Source organism: Propithecus coquereli, unplaced genomic scaffold, assembly GCF_000956105.1.
Source record: "Propithecus coquereli isolate 6110/MARCELLA unplaced genomic scaffold, Pcoq_1.0 Scaffold120, whole genome shotgun sequence".
Lineage (NCBI taxonomy): Eukaryota > Metazoa > Chordata > Mammalia > Primates > Indriidae > Propithecus > Propithecus coquereli.
This window is the reverse complement of record NW_012136081.1, coordinates 5,789,087-5,807,030: the sequence shown is the minus strand read 5'-3', so window position 1 is coordinate 5,807,030 and position 17,944 is coordinate 5,789,087. Positions and strand designations below refer to the sequence as shown.

At 40.2% G+C, this 17,944-nt stretch overlaps 1 protein-coding gene across 1 annotated transcript in view; it reads right to left on the bottom strand.

Moving 5' to 3' along the window:
- The window catches only part of CHKA (choline kinase alpha), a 72,439-nt gene that overhangs the window by 26,814 nt on the left and 27,681 nt on the right, over nucleotides 1–17,944 (bottom strand). The window contains exon 3 of the mRNA XM_012665644.1: nucleotides 5,647–5,700. Coding sequence (XP_012521098.1) covers nucleotides 5,647–5,700 — 54 coding nt within the window. The remainder of the gene's footprint in view (nucleotides 1–5,646; nucleotides 5,701–17,944) is intronic.

Genomic DNA, 17,944 nt, shown 5'->3' with positions numbered 1-17,944 from the left:
AGCAGGAGGCAAGGTGGGGGGAAGACGCCTGGCATCAGGAGAAGGGCATTCCACGTCGGACACTGCTGAGGGTCAAACAGAAGTGGCCTCTGGATATGGCAACGTGGAAACTGTTGGTGACAAAAACAAAAACAAGGCCAGGCGCAGTGGCTCACGCCCGTAATCCTAACACTCTGAGAGGCGAGGCAGGAGGATCACTCAAGGTCAGGAATTTGAGACCAGCCTGTACAAGAGCAAAACCCCATCACTACAAAAAAAAAGAAAAATTAGCCAGGCGTCACGGCATGCCTGTAGTCTCAGCTACTCAGGAGGCTGAGGCAGGAGGATCGCTTGAGCCCAGGAGTTTGAGGTTGCTGTGAGCTATGATAACGCCACTGCACTCTAGCCCAGGTGACAGAGTGAGACTCTGTCTCAAAAAAAAAAAAAAAAAGAAGGGGAGAGAACTAGGTGAGAACAGAAGTAGTTTGACTTTTCACTTTATAAAGTTTCATTTATTTAAAAAATTAAAATCCGGCTGGGCACGGTGGCTCACGCCTATAATAATTCTAGCACTCTGGGAGGCCGAGGCTGGTGGATCGCTCAAGGTCAGGAGTTCGAGACCAGCCTGAGCAAGAGCGAGACCCTGTCTCTACTAAAAAATAGAAAGAAATGAACTGGACAACTAAAAATATATATATATATATATACAAAAAAATTAGCCGGGCATGGTGGTGCATGCCTGTAGTCCCAGCTACTTGGGAGGCTGAGGCAGAAGGATCGCTTGAGCCCAGGAGTTTGAGGTTGCTGCGAGCTAGGCTGACGCCACGGCACTCACTCTAGTCCGGGCAACAAAGTGAGACTCTGTCTCAAAAAAAAACTAAAAAAAAACTAAAAAATTACAATCTAGTAATAAGAATAATGATAATATGAGCCTCCTGAGAAGACATAACAGCATTTCCATGGTATTCTAGCCAAAAATGCATAACATCATTCCAATCATGAGAAAGCATTAGGCAAACCGAACTTGAGGAGACAATCTCCAAAATAACTGATCAGTACTCTTCACAAGTGTCAAGATTATAAATAACAAAAAGAACTGTTACAGGTGGAAAAGGACTAGGGAAAAAGAGCCAAATGCAATGTTGACATCCTGGCAAAATTCTGGGATAGAACAAAAGAAAACATTAGTGGAAAAACTTGTGTAAAATTCAAATAAGGTGTGTAGTTTAGCTCCTATTATTGGACCTGTGTTAATGTCCTGCTTTTGATCACTGTGCTGTGGTTATGGAAGACAGGTTACACGACACTAGGGAAGCTGGGTACGGGGTGTGCAGGAATGTTCTGTACTATTTTTGTATTTTTTTCTGTAAGTCTAAAATTAGTTTGAACTAAAAAGATCAAAATAAATTCATATAAAAAAGATTGGAATCAAGCAATATGATAAAATTAAGTTACCAATTCTGTATAGTGGGAATAAAGGTGTTTATTGCATTATTCTTTGTACTTTCCTATACTTCCAAAACTTTCTCTAGAAAAGAGATTGGGAAGTGAGAAAGCAGAAACAGTAGACACTGTCTCAAGAAACCTTGCCAGGAAAGGGAGCAGGGATGGGGCAGCCAAGGAGGGCACCAGTCAGTGAGCAGAGAGAAGATGGAGCCCGCTTGAGGCTGAGAAGGCGCAGTCAGTCAGGAAGGCGAGAAGGCAGGCACAAGTCAACAAGTGAGGCCCAGGCCGGGTACAGTGGCGCACGCCTGTAATCCTAGCACTCTGGGAGGCCGAGGCGGGCAGATCGTTTGAGCTCAGGAGTTTGAGACCAGCCTGAGTAAGAGTGAGACCCGGTCTCTATTAAAAAATAGAAAGAAATTAGCTGGTCAACTAAAAAATATAGAAAAAAATTAGTCAGGCACGGTGGTGCGTGCCTGTAGTCCCAGCTACTTGGGAGGCTGAGGCAGGAGGATCGCTTGCGTCCAGGAGTTTGAGGTTGCTGTGAGCTAGGCTGACGCCATGGCACTCTAGCCCGGGAAACACAGTGAGACTCTCTCAAAAAAATCAAAACAAAACAAAACAAAAACCAAGTGAGGCCCGAAAGCAGATGAGAGAAGAGCTGGAGTGTGGAACACAGGCAAGGACGGCCCTCGGCGAAGATGGGTGCAGACGCAGCAGAAGGCTCACAATGCAAAGACGAGGAGGGATGAGGAAAGAAGCGGCCGAGGGCTCAGGTTATGCAGCCCACAGCATGGGCACAGGCAAGGCATGATGGGAGAAGAGAGGCCTGAAACAGACCTCTCGCATCAGGAGGCAAACCTGCTGGAGAAAGCCGGCAGGCTTCCGGCTTGTGTGCCCACCTAAGGCTCGGCAGCACACCGTAAAATAAAGCTGCTCTGCCTAACGGTACAGTTCCTCTGGCACAGTGCTCAGTGCTGGGCGCAGCACAGAGAAGGCAGGAAGCTGCTGGGCTCGGCAGCGCGGGGTTTCGGGGGAAGGGCACAACAGAGAGCGAGTGGAGAAATGCAGCTAAGAATGTGGAGGAAAGGCTCACATGGCAGAGCGTGAGTCCTCAGCTGGGCAAGGCAGGCAGGAGACGGAAGGCGGATAGAGGGTGGGAAGGTGGTGGTGTCTGCACTGCAGGTCTCGACAGCGGTCACAGAGCCATGGCTACAGGGGTATCAAAGTGAGCTGTGAGGTCAGCAGGTGGAGGACTGTTGAGACATGCACGTCAGAGGGGGTGCAATTTCTGGTGAAAAGCTCTGAGGAACATCCATGAGTAGATGATGGAGAAGGAATGGAGGGAAAAGACTGTTAGGGGATGAGGAGGTTAAGATACAAGGCCAGAGAACCGATGGCAGGAAGCAGGCTGTGTACTGAAATCTTCACCAATGGACAGCAGCTGTGGGGAGGGTAAAGGGTGATAAAGCCACATGGTGTGAGCCTCAAAGGAACTGGGGAAATGGTTGGAAGCAAGAATGAGGAGGAGCAAGAAGACACCAACCCCACCGGCAGCCCTGAGGTACTTGGGAGATGATGAGGAAAAGTCCTCCTCTCGAGAGGGGTGCAAGGGAGGGGGTCCTCTGAGACAGCAAGGCTATGGAGAAGGCTGGTCTAGAGGAAACGCTCAGAAAGGTGGGGTCTGCAAACCAACAATGGCTATTCGAAGGGCTCAAATAAGAAGACAAAGCAACTCCTCCACTCTGACAACCAACTGCCTACCTTTTGACCCAAAAGGATTATATGTGAAATCAGACTACCTGCTATTTCCTGGTAGGCCCTGAGGTGGAAGAGGAGGTACAGCTGTTATTGACGGGTCACCTGGGGTGAGGGCATCTGGAACTGATGAGAGCAATGGACAAGAGCGTGTGTGCCAGCTGGCAAGGGGAAGAATGTGCCTGAGAGGTCTAACTGGCACCAGCTGCAACCAGCCTTCAACAATTCTTCATCGCACCCTGCTACGTACCAGCTGCTGCAGTTGCAGTGAGACAGCACCAAGCACAAGAACCTGCTCTCAGTTCAGCATCTCAGAAGGGCAGACAGACAAACATGTAATATCGAAAATTGACAGCCACACAAAGTGCAAAGGAGAGCTACATGGTGCCGTGAGAGCATGAAATGGAGGCACTGACCTTGTCTAGAGAGCCAAGAGGGCACTCCCCGTGGAAGCAGTCTGGGCGGATCCTCGTTAGGAGAGAACTGGGGTGTGGGAAACGGGTGAAGGCACGAAGACCCAGTAGGAAAAGCATCTGCAAAGGCCCTATGGCAGGGAGAAAGCCATAGAAGGACAACACGGCTGGAGAGCAGGGAATGAGGGGGAATATATTGTGAGAGGAAGCTGGAAAGGTCAGCAGGGGTCAGACCATGAGAACCTGGTAGGATAAAGCCCATGTAACTCGGCCAGAGGCAGAGAGTAAACACAGAAGGATTTTAAGCAAAAGGCTGACATGATCAGATCAGCAATTCGAAAAGGTGACTTTTAAAAGGAATGGTTTGTGGTTAACAAGAGTAGAAGTGGGAGACCAGAAGGGACGCGGCGGTAGCTTGGACGAGGGAGGTGGGGGTACAGAGGGAAGGAGGAGGCAGATCCAAAGGTACAAGTCAAAGGCAACAATCACTGGAACTCGTGGTTTGGATACAGGGGTGAGTAAGAGCAGGGTCTCCGAGGAGATTCCCTGCTTCCTGGCCTACATAACTGACTGAGTGGCCGAGAAAGGGGATGCCAGAAAGGATTGGATTTTGATTTTGCTGTGGGGAGAGGGAAGAGATCACATGTTTGGTCTGGGACATGGCAAGTTTGAGGGGCCTGTGAGACACCTAAGGAGAGACTGACTGCTAGCCAACGGTGTTAGCTCCAAGCAGGGGTCTGGGCTGTAGGAAAGAAGTTGTGACCCTTTGCCTATATATCAGTTGGCCCAGGGAGAGAGGACAACAGGAGAAGAGAGTCCAGGACCAAATTATGGGGAGTTCTAACAACGCCAGACAGCAGGAGATGCACCTGCAAGGAAAACCAAGGAAGAAAGGGAGAGAGCTCACGCTTTGTGTCTCTGTGTTGTGGCTGCCTCAGGGAAGGAAACATTTCAGAAAGGCGGAGGTCATGTCAAACACTCTGAGAAGTCAAAATAAAATGAGAACTGAAAATGTACTTTGGAATTAGCATCGTGGAGGGCCTGGTGATCCAACATTTTCAGCTACCAGGATGTTCTAAGGTCTATACACAAAAGGCTCAGAATGGTTGCAACAGAATGTCACTCATTTCCCACCCAATGACTTCTCACCAACTGTCACCCCAGAAAGCACAAGTTCTAGGATCCTCCAGACCAGAGTCCCCAGAGCAGGACACATGCAAAACAAGCCGCTGAAATGTGAGGAAAAAATACTGACACTTTTATTCCTCTATTATCTCATCCTTTCTGATGCCTATTTCTTGATCATTTTAATAATCAGAATATAATTGGTAAAACCAGTGTGCTGGTGTGTGCACGTATCGGCATCTTAGATGCACCTATGTTGTGCCTGTGCACGCATGCACCCCTTCTCTGTGAGCCTGTACATACTGGGAGAGAGGCTCAAAAGGTGCTTCCTCCCAGGGCAGGAGACCTCTGCCCCAACGCCCTGCTTCTGAGCCTCCATGCATCAGTGCTCTCAGCCTTAAGCCATCTGTACACGTGCACTTCAAAGAGTGGGGTCATTTTAATTCGCAATCTCTTAGGAAGAAACCTTTTCAACCTGGGTATCATGCATAGGAAAAAACACTGCGGCCTGCCCAGGCGAAGCGAATGGCCACTATAACTGGGCAGTGACCTGCTTCCTGATGAGAAGCGTGGGAACCGCTGAAAGGGGCTGAGAGAGATGCTGCTGCAGCGCAGCTGAGTGCCACCGCATCAGAGTATCACACACAAATGTCACCCAGACCTGCATCTCTCAGCACCCCAAATGCTGTTTAGATAGCCATAAAGACACCAAACTTCCACCATCTATACTCTCAGGAGGAATGAGGACTGCACAGTGCTCATCTGGTCTTAATGAGGTGGCTCCAATAGACCAAGAGCCATTCTTCTAAGACAGACAGACCAGAATTTTCCATAGGCAGGTAAGAGGCACTGCCAAACCGCAAAGTAGTGAGGTTTGCAAACACCAGGGTTCATCTCACACAGATGCAGAATGGACTGAATTACTTACTTGAAATTCGTTTTCTTTCTGAGCTTGTTCGGATCCCTCTTTATTACAGGACCTCTATGAATGAGAAAAAGCAAACACTTCCGGTGAGATGGGGAACGCTGAGCAGACACTAACTCTGCAACCACCAGAATAGTCAGGCTTTACAAAACATCACAGATCTTTAAGGAGGGTTTCTCAGCCCACCGATGTGATCGGCAGCAGTCTAAATGCACCAGCAGCCTCCAGCACTAGTACCAACGCCTTAGAAAGTGCTTCATTGCTTTGTAAGAGAAGGGATGTGCCGCTGAGACCCAAGAGCTGCATGTCTCACAGGCGTACCCTATGTATCTTTCACAATTTCATTGTCAGAGGAAAGTCAAGAGAGCGCACTCTTCCAATCAGGCTTTCTACAAACAAGCAGTCAGGCTGAGTCTCTCACCACTTTAGCTATGTGGTTCTTTCAAGTCAACCTGCTAGAACAGGGAGCGTAAACACAGCTGTGGACAGCCATGGTCAGCACAGAACTTGGACGGAGAAGAAAGGTCTGTGTGGGCAGGAAACCTGGCACAGAATCTGTGCAGACATGCCAGGCCAGCTTTCCACTTTCACACTAATCCTTCTAGTTCAGCTGGTCACCAGCTCAATCTGAATTGTTCCTCCACCAAAAGGAGGATTGTGTGAATTTAATAAAGTCTCTAAAATTATTTTATATATTAAGGAATACTTTTACATCACTTTCCTCAATGAAATTGCAAATTATTGGTATCAAGGATTCTAGCAATAACAACATACTAGATTAACTACCATAAGCAACTCTTAGGCTACATTCTTTCTTCATGGCACAGATCATACATTTTAAAAGCAACCCCCCCCACCCCAAGTGCTTTAAAAACCTTCATACTATCTTTAATAAGGGAATGAGGAAAAGTAAAGTCAGAAACTTGTGTCATGTCAAAATTTTATACTCAAACGCTGCCTCTAAAAATACATTATTTGTTACAATTAAACTAAGTCTGCTTAAGCCAGACACAAAAGGAATCCCATAAAGGAAACCTCTTAAAAAAATTTAAGGTAACAGATTCTTGAACATCCCATGAAAAACATACCTTTCCATTCCACAGCTTTATCAAAAATACCTGTACCAAGGGTGAAAAGTGTGGACAGGAAAAAAAAATGCCATGTTAAGCAACACCAGCTACTCTAGCACCATTAAAAAAACCTAGTGATTTAAAGCAACCACTCTCATCCATCATACACTGAAATAATATTCCACAGACATTTTAATGCATGTTTTGTATAAACAGAACGTTCTATCTACTTGATATAAAAGTAAACAAAATAAATATCCATGTTCACGAGCTATCTGCAAAAGGCTCTTAATGCCTGCACTGATACATACTCAATAATATCTTTAACATACAGTTAAGTACATTTGGGTACAAAGTACAGAAAGTAAAAACGGGGATATATGATATTTTCATTTGTGTAATCTGCATTTCTCTGATGAAAAGATGTTACAGGTTAAATCCCGTTACAAGAAAGCTATAAAAATCAAAATACTGTAATACCTTCAGATCTTTGCTGGTGATCTGACATATGACATGATAAACTCCAGGGAGGAGTACCAAGGTAACAGGAAAGCCTCATTCCATCCTTAACTCTAAATACTCTCATGACTGCGTCATTATCTCAGATTTGTGCTTGATCCCCTCTCTCAAGTAGTCGGTAAGTTCCTAATGACTAGGAACTCCCACTTTTATTTATGATTAGTCTTCCCTCAGAGCACAAGGAAATCCTGATGCTTACTACACTCTTTCTTTGGACCGCATAAATAAATGAACATTTCCACACTGTGGAGCACAAGGCAAACCAGCCCAGGGAGCAGCCTGGTGCAGTGGAGCCTACCGGCCACAGCAAATTCACATCTGTGGTCTCAGTAATGGGAAAGCTGGCTGCAGAGTTAATCAGAACATCGGATTTGAAATGTCCCTTAAAAAGTCCTTGTGCTTATCCCCAAGGAAAGTTAAGAACAAAAAAAGTTCTACAATCTGATGTAATAGATATTAACACATTAACTGCCATGAGAGTTGTATTAACTCACTCTAGTTTTGACCCTGGGGCCACATGAAGCATATATAAAACCTTACCTGTTGATGTTCTTATTGTTACAATTGACAATTTAGTTCTAAAAATGTGGATTAAATGAATAGAAGTCAATAAATTTTGTTTTTCTATTTACGTTTACCTTAAAATTACAATCAAAGTTTTCATTCTGTTTTCATAATAAAACACTGTGGCCCCAGGGAAAAGTTTCTGGTTTTTTTTGTGCGGCAGTCAATGTGTTAATACTTTGTAGTAAAAGATAAGACAAATAAGGAATTTAGATATCCTTCTGAAGTGTTATAACGGGATTTGACCTGTACAAAATTCTAAATGACTATGGTTATTCCTATGCTGTTATTACTTTAACTGTATCTTCTTAGGGAGATACAGTTAATGGGTTATTCAGCCAACAGAAGTCCCTTTCCTTTGTCTAATGGTGCTCCCAAAAGCAAGTCACTTCATCCAAAGTTACAAATTGGCTTCCAAGGCCATTCTTTTTAACATATTAGCACCTTAAGTGGAAATTAACTTCATTAACAATTTCCCCACCCCTGCCCATCCCATCCCACCTCCAAATAAATGCATTTCATATATCATAAGAGCACCATCATCATGAAGGCAAGATGGACTTCTGCAACAGCCAACCCTCTGTTCTGTTTCCTCAGTACAGAATGTTCAGGTTCCCTACATGCTATAAGTAAAGAAGAGTAAGACCAGGAAATCTCAAACCAATCAGATACTCATGAAAAGGTAAGAGAAGACTCCCCCCTCCTGAGGTAAGCCAGGAAGAGACAGACTCACTTTGCCAAAAGAGAGGGAGAGAACTTTCTGGTCCAGGAAGTAGGAAGTAAAATATATTTTGAAATCTGTGGGATTATACTTCAGTGGCACAAATTTATTTGAAGCAGATATTAAAATATATGTATAAATATTTAGCATGACTTCAAACTTTTCTCTTATAAGTTACTAAAAATTATCTTTTGTAAGTTATAAAACAAAACTAAACATTTTTACATTTATTAGAAATGTGAACAGTGGTTATTTAATATTAAATAATTATTAAATTTTGTGACATGAACATTATTGTGGTCATTTTTTTAAAAAATCATCTTATATAGACACAGACTGAAATATCTATGGAAGAAATAATATGATGTCTGGAATTTGCTTTAAAATAACCTGGGGGAGTAAGTGAGGAAAAAGATGGAAGAAGGAGAATAAACTCTGGGGGTTCATTACCCTCTTCCGTCCACTTTTGTATATATCTGAAATTCCCTATAAGAAAGTTTGCTTTAAAATAACCTGGGGGAGTAAGTGAGGAAAAAGATGGAAGAAGGAGAATAAACTCTGGGGGTTCATTACCCCCTTCCGTCCACTTTTGTATATATCTGAAATTCCCTATAAGAAAGTTTTTAAAAATAAACACTGAAATTTCAAGACCTAAGAAATCAGAATGTCTCAAATATGCATAAGACACCCAACTCTCTCTATATATACTGAAAACCACTGAATTGTACACTTTAAGTGGGTAAATCATACACTGCCACGGGCTTCCTCCCACCTTCTTTCTTTCCTTCCTATTTTGGGCTTGGTTTTCAAGAGAATTTATAAGTTAGAATCTTGTATTTGTTAGCCTGTGATGTAGGAAATAAAATAGGCTAAAGTGATAGCAATAATAAAGGAGGCATGATTAATTTTTGTTTTTAAAATTATATAAGATTTAAAAAGCTGAAACATTTTTGATTGGCCAAGAACTTTTCAATTTAAAATCTGAATTCTAAAAAGTCTAAATTCTATTAGCTAGGAAGTAAGATGAGAGAATAGAAGACTTTCATTTTTTATGTTTCTATATGTTTAAAAGCATATGTTACTTTTATAATACATTCAGTACAAGGTTTCAAATATTACTTTTCTGACAAAATCACATTTTAAGGCTTTGTATTTTAAATGGAACTAGGAAAGTAGTAACTGCTCATATTACAAGCCATGTTCATATTTTATGCTTTGAAAAAGAAAATGGAAATCAATAGGTAGTAAGACAACTTTAGGGCCTAGGATGAGGAGATATCACTTTATTAAATTTTGTTACATAATTTTAGGATTCAAAAATCTTCTACTTTAAATTACCTAACATTCCACAATATAGCAGGTTCCTTAAACTATTTAAGCCATCAGACAGAATAAACTCTTATCATGTGGCCAGTTTTTTTTTTTGGAGACAGTCTTGCTGGATCACCCAGGCAAGAGTGCAGTGGCATCATCACAGCTCAAGGAAACCTCAAACTCCTGGGCTTGAGCAATTCTCATGCCTCAGCCTCCTGAGTAGCTGGGACTACAGGTGCACCCCACCACACCCGGCTAATTTGTTTCTAGTCTTAGTAGAAATGGGGTCTCACTCTTGCTCAGGATGGTCTTGAACTGCTGGCCTCAAGCAATCCTCCCACACTGGCCTCCCTGAGTGCTAGGATTACAGGCATGAGCCACCACGCCCAGCCTCATTTGGCCAGTTCTTAATGAAAAATTCCTCTTATAATGAGGGAAGTAGATTTATGACTATACTGCTTTAATAAAGCCCCATCTGTGAGATGAAACAAAGTAGCATCTCAGTTTTCCCTAGTGTCTGTGTTTATGTGAGTGTATGTTACAAATACACACTAAAAGTGGCATAAAGAAAGTGGCATGAAGTAGCATATAGCTCTTTAAATGTCGTTTAAAACATTGTTAACACCTAAAAAACATTTATCTTCGAAGTATCTTTAAAGATCTATTATTGCATCAGCTGCTCATAGGACAGATTTTAAAAAGTGATGAATCAGTTACAAAGAATGACATGTCATCAATAGCGTAACAAACTGGAAATGCTATTTAAGAAATCAAATCATTATTAATTGTCATAAGGAAATAGATACTATATTAAATATAATGGTGGCTGCAGAACTAAAATGATACAAATAAGAATGATTTATAGAAACATGGATGACATTCTCTTCTTCCTACCACTCCTTCTCCACCAAAAAAGAACTAAATGGATCGATCATTCAGCTATTGTCTCTTTTAAAAGCACTATATAAAAGAGCAAATTGGTTGTGGCCTTTAAAAATGCTTTGGGACCCATAAGTGAATGACCAAGAAATCTGAAAAATACAACTGTTAGCTAGACTCAACTTCTAGGGCACCTAAAATTTGGTCTGAAAAATAATCCATCTCTCCACTAACCTGGGATTATCTTTATGAGTTGAGTAATGAGCACCTCCCAGGCTATCAGTATTCACCCTGAGAGCAACAGGATGTTGCTGTTGCATCATTTGGAATGTTCAGTAGCTGTGATACTCATTTGGTCCTGCAGTGGCCATCGGCTTCTTTACTGTGTAGCCTGTGGCTCTGAAGACTTCTAATATCCACCCTCGTTATGTGACCACACTCAACTCTCTAGGAGAGAAATGATTCTTAACACAGCAGTGGCACCTGTCATAATCCCTGGCCTGCAGAGTCCCTGTTGATGATGCGACTATGTTCCATCTCAGGTGAAGTGGGGCAGGAAAAAGTGTTAGAATTATGACTCCATAGAATGTATAATAGTCATGTGACTCTTTCAATTAACATTTTGTAGTATATTTTCTTTGCAGTCTGTTTTCTTCTCAGTGTTATCATGAACCCTAACCTTCTTTCTCCCTGATATCTACAAAAAGAATGAAAACATCCTATGTTTATTGCTTTCATGGTTTCTTAGAACACTTTCTGAAAATATTTTTCAGAACACATTGAAATGTGAGATCCCAATGCAATGACTTAAAGTATAGCTTTTGTGATTATTTAGTGAGTACATGAATCACAAGAATTTAAACAGGTGATTTCTAACATTTTTTGGTAGTTTCTAGAGTATCTTAAACTATCCCAAGGAATATTATAAAACAATTTGATCTTTTTGAACATTAATAATTTCAAATTTGGATGATGTGATCAATGTTGCTGGAAGACTAGAACTTCTAAAAGGCTCTATGCAACATAAGCCAATACAAAGGTAGGTGAGTGGAAGCCCAGGTAAAAAAGGCTCATTTCAAAATGCATGTCTGATCCAAGGCAACCTGCTGACCCAACTCCTGAGACTTTCAAGGCTAAAATACCTTCCACGTAAGCACCCCAAGTGTTGACTGGCCCTTCCTCCTCCAGACACGTTGACATGCTTCCATGTCAGATCACCATTGCTGACCCAGTTAAAACATATAAATGTACACTAACTGATAAGGAGAAAGAAGAAAGTTTATTTCTAATTCTGACCAAAATACCAAATATATATGGTGTTTCCTTAATGTTGAAAAGTGATGTGAAGGAAGAAGAACCTAAGTACTGTACTTCAATTAAATTCTCAAGTTGAGACCCATAAATTTCTAAAATTACTAAATGTTTGTCATTTTCTACTGAGGAAACAGAAGAAAGGGATCTGATTTGCCTTGGACAAAAAAACAAAAAACAAAAAGTGATATATTCAATACATAACATTCTGGAATCTTAATCACTGTACCTCTTTAAGTATAGCACAAACTGTAGCTGGTGCTACTTAACAAGCATTAAAACTTTCTTTTTTAAAAGCATTTCTTGAATCCAAGAACTAAAAGAAAGAAATTAAAGCTGTAGAGAATGCTCCAACTTCAGAGGTCTCATACTATACCGTGAATCGTGTCTGTCACCTGGAAACCAGAGTGCTCCAGGCACGATCGCATGGACAAGCCTGCAGCAGAGAACACATGCACATACAGCTAAAGTGGTACATTGCCCCAGCGCCCTTCACGCCACCCAGCATAAAGACATTCCTTCCCAAAGAGGGGTGGGCTGCGGTCAAACCATCGTTCCAGGGACCAGAATCGGCACTGGCTTCATGCTATAAATCCCAAACATTTAAGACCAGCAAGACAAAGACACTTTGAATATGTCAAAATTAGACACAGTAGTCCATGGTTTATTTAGTTATCAAAAGAAGGCACCAAAGCAGGTATGGAAGGACTATTGGTAGTAATTTGGCAACTATCTTTGGAGAGTATGAGCTAAAGAAATATTAGGTTAGACCAAATGGGAACACACAATACTAGAAAAATGTTTTACTTCTGAGAGGGAAGTTTTTACTACCTTAGAAATAGATATAATTATACCATATTCAAAAGTACAAGGGAATTTTTAAAAAAAAAGAGAGTGAATAAAACTTAAACTCATAATGACCCTAATACAATGAGGGGTAAAAAAGATAATTCACAGGATTTAGTTACCAGGGACATGGCTCTCCATCGAGGAGCATCAGCGATACTGTCTTTGTACAGTAGATGTGACCTTAGCTCCATAAAGAAATACTTTTAAGCAGCTGATTTCTCAGCAGCCAACAGTTTAATATCAACTATCTATGGGCTGTTCCCTACTTAATTGTGGTTTAATTTTTAATTAAACTGGGGCTAAGAGAAAACAGGGAAAAGGACATTTTGTTCTCTAGACTCAAAAAGGATGGTGTCCCAAATTTTACTCTTTTGAATTCCTAATACATATCTGCGTTGTGCCTTGATGCCTTTAATTTTATTATGGTTAGTACTCAAACAAGCACTATTATTAGCCTTCTATTACTCAAAAAACAAACAAAAACATTTTTCCAGACAACACTCAAGAGAGATCTTTGATGTGTATTATAAACATTCATGCCTGTGAGACCGTTCATAACGGTGAGGCCAAATCTCTCCATTCATGCACAGAAGGAATTGGCTTAACACAGAGTCACTGTTCTGACAGAGGAAGGGACAAAGCAATCCTCTGAGACTTCCGCCAACTGGCACAGGTTACATTGAATGAACAATACGTACTGACATTTGTGTCTTCCACAATTCATGATAAATAAGCAAACTGGTTATTTGTAATCAGCCAAACTTGCTTCTTTGAAAAGGCTGCTACTGGACGTTGCAGAGCTCATGTTCCTTCCCAGTATCAGAAAGGAAAAAAATCAAGTTACATTGATAGCTAAGGTTATAGTTTTAAGCTCTCTTCTAGCAATTGTATCTCTTTCTAACCAGACTGAACTATTACTTCTCAAAACTTCTATTAAACTAGGGTAAATTTTACAGCTGAGTTTGGTTTTCATCATCTACGCAGCTAATGAAAATAATCTCCAACCCATTAAAATTAAAGCTAGTTTATGGGAAACAGACAATAAATTATAACATGTATTACTTTAAGATCAGATCAGTATTTTTATGTTTAATAATTTCCTACTTACTCAATGATCTTGAGGTGTCCTTAAAAAATAAATAAATAATTTCCTACAAATAATATTGTATAGCGGTGTGTGTGTCTTATCTTATTCATATTTTCAAAAGGACCCATTCTTGCCCTTTCCATAAACAAGACTTTTCAAATTAAAGCTAGTTTATGGGAAACAGACAATAAATTATAACATGTATTACTTTAAGATCAGATCAGTATTTTTATGTTTAATAATTTCCTACTTAATGATCTTGAGGTGTCCTTAAAAAATAAATAAATAATTTCCTAAAAATAATATTGTATAGCGGTGTGTGTGTCTTATCTTATTCATATTTTCAAAAGGACCCATTCTTGCCCTTTCCATAAACAAGACTTTTCAAACACAGGACTTTTCATAAGCCCCCTAAAACTAACACAAATCCTAAACAAAACCACCAGGATACAGTTAGGAAGTTTGCTTATGTCTCATCTTATATAGAAATAGGGGATGGAAGAGACAGATGTTTGTGGGACAAACTGTGGGCCTTCACCCAATCTGAAAGCTTTACCTTGGCTTTCTGGCACTTAACCCTTAGAGAACTGCACCGAAAAGCAGTCATTTCATTGTCACTATGGAAATAAAGGAAATAAGATATCTCATAACACCGAGATGAAGAAAAATGAGAAAGTTGAGAAGCATCTAGTTGTTTTAAACCAAGTGACTTGTAAATCATTTGCGGATCAAAGAACATATGAAATATTTCTACTTAATATTTGATTCTCTCAGAGGTAAAAAGTTCGAAACCTTAAAACTAAAAGAGGAAAGGGAAAGAAGGGGCATACTAAACTGATCTGTCATATAATTAAGCAAAACAGCAAAATATTCTGAGAAAATACATAGGCCTGTCATTTGTGGTGGTAGTCTTCAATTAACATTTTTTAAGAAAGGAGTGAATTATAACCCACCTCAAAGGATGTTATAACTGCATTTATATAGCTGATTTGGGAGATACCAGTTATATGTGTATAAATACACATACATCTACAGGATATATGTGTGCTTACATAGAAGGTAGAGTTGAAAAGAAGGAAAGCAGAAAATTTGAATCATCCTATATTTAATTGTGTCTTTAATCCATAAATTCATGAAAATAATGTGATTTATTATTTAGGGCTCTGTATTTGTTCAGCCAAATCTTTTAATTAATGCAAACCTTAACAATTTACTATCAATTCTGGCAATTTTTCCATCGTGATGAGAACAAAAGCTTCACTGTAGACTATAAATATCTCCTTCCATTATAGGCCAGATTCATTCTAAAGAGTTGACCATAAATCAGCAATTTCATTGCACCCAGGCTCCAGCAAAAAATAAATAATAGAAATTTTAAAGCTGGGTTGAAATATTTGAAAATTTAAATTCATGGTGATCCCTGGCACAGTGCTGTAGAACACACTGCTAGCTCACATCGTGAGCACCTTAGCATCCTCTCCACTTTCCTTCTTTCCTACCACAGCCATTTCTCAGAGTCCCTAAATTTGGTTCTCCTCCTCATGCTGTCACAGTATCCCCAAATGACCAACAGTCTACAATGGCCATTAATAGCTGAAACTCTTAACTGGCACCAAGGGTCCCTGTTAAACCCTGCAGAGCTTCGAAACCAAAAATATTTAAATTTGAGACTATAGGCCTTATGGTTTAACTCCAACAAAAAAAGTGTACTTGAACTAAGGACTCAACAAACTAAGTAATTATATTGAAAATATAGATTATTCCCACTTATGAAGCAAAGGAAAAGCTTTCTTACAACAAAAATGAGGATTATTGTCTAGTAAGTCAACTGTGAGATTGTCAGAGGTGTGCTTATTAGAAAACTTAGAAAACTACTCATTTCTCTCTATATCCAAGGTACTTTCAAGCACAGTTTCAGTATATGTATCTTCAGAAATGGAAACTAATTTAACATTTGTCTAATAAAAATATAATTGAGAAGCTAAATGTAGAGTACCTCCCCTCCTCAATTTAGAATTGTACATAAAACATACTCCATTCTATTAGTTTGGTAAGAGTTAATTACATTTTAAGTGGCTTCAATTATTCTGCCTTTTATTTCTCTGAGTTACCCAACAGTCTTTTTTTTCTTAAAAATAAATTGGTACCAGTGTTATCAAAAGAAAAAAAATAATAAAGAACGACACAGAATTTTAAACAAGTCTTATTTCTAGACATTTCTATTATACTCAGTTACTGTAAGGTAATACTTCCAGACTGCTAAAATTTCAAAAAGGACAAAAGAGTAGCAATTGACAGTGAATCTTTCTTTATTAGTGGAAAGGCTAACTGCCAAGTCATAGGCTGTAATGCAGCTGGCTTTTACTGTTACTCATATAGCCACATGGTACATCCTAGAGCTGGGATGTCTAATATAGTAGCCACCAGCTACATGTGACTACTTTAATTAAAATTAAATCAAATTTAAAATTCAGTTCATCAGTCACATTGACCACATTTCAAGTGTTTGATAGTCACGCATGGCTGGTAACAAGTGTACTAGCAGCACAGATGTGGAACATTCCATTACTTCCATCACTGCAGTGCTGCTCTAGAGCACAGAACTTGACTCCTAGTTTAGTCTAGTGCATCAAGCATATTGTGCACATTTAAAATGCTTCTATTTAAGTAATAAATAGAAACAAAAGCCTCATAAATCAGATTTAAATGAAAGTCTTACATCACATGTAATTTCAGCAGCTATTTATTAAAGTATCTTAAAAGTATTGCTTAGCCGGTGCAGTGGCACACACCTGTAGTCCCAGCTACTTGAGAGGCTCAGGAGGGAGGATCGCTAGTGCCCTGGAGTTGAAGATCAGCCCAGGCAACTTAGCAAGACCCCATCTCAAAAAAAATAGTAATGGCTGGGCACGGTGGCTCACGCCTGTAATCCTAGCTCTCTGGGAGGCCGAGGCGGGTGGATTGTTTGAACTCAGGAGTTCGAAACTAGCCTGAGCAGGAGCGAGACCCCGTCTCTACTAAAAACAGAAAGAAATTAATTGGACAACTAAAAATATATAGAAAAAATTAGCCAGGCATGGTGGCGCATGCCTGTAGTCCCAGCTACTCGGGAGGCTGAGGCAGGAGGATCGCTTGAGCCCAGGAGTTTGAGGTTGCTGTGAGCTAGGATGACGCCACGGCACACTAGCCCAGGCAACACAGTGAGACTCTGTCTTAAAAAAAAAAAAAAAAAAATAGTAACAGTAAAAATAAAAGTATTGCTTAAATGTAAAACACACAAAAATGAAAGAGCAGAAATGGGACTTAATAGGTAAATAGTCCTCAAAGAAAAAAAAAAATCCCCAAAAAGATGTTACTTTTGCACTTCAGTAAAAGTGCCAAAAGGCTATTAATTGAATATTTCAAAAACTGTGCTTTGAAACTGCAACTTGATTAAATAAAAAAACAAACTGCATGGTAAACAACAAGAATGTTTTCTGCTTGTGTATTATCAGTAAGGGATCAGTGTTTTCAGTTAGAATCAACTGTGGTCCTAGCTGTATGCCAGCTGTATGTACCTAACACAAAGTGACCTCAGATGTCCTCAGCAAAGTGCACACGTGTGGAATAGCTATGCACCTCCAAACATGCTAACTCATTCCCAGCATTTTTAGATCTCAAACATTTTTACAGTTTGATACAGTCAAGGAAAAACTATCCAATGAAAGGATTCCTTCACTTTATGACAATTTTTTAACAAATTAACATCTAGACTGCCAATTTTATTAATAACTTTAATATTTGTAAACATAAAACTGAACACCATAGACATGGACATGACCTGCTTTTTAGATTGAGCTGAAATAGACTGGTCTTTTAAAAAATTTAGTCAGAATGCAATGCGCACCATCCAAGGGATGGACACGCTTAAAACTCAGACTTGGGGGGGAGGGGGGAGGCAAGGGCAATATACGTAACCTGAACATCTGTACCCTCATAATATGCTGA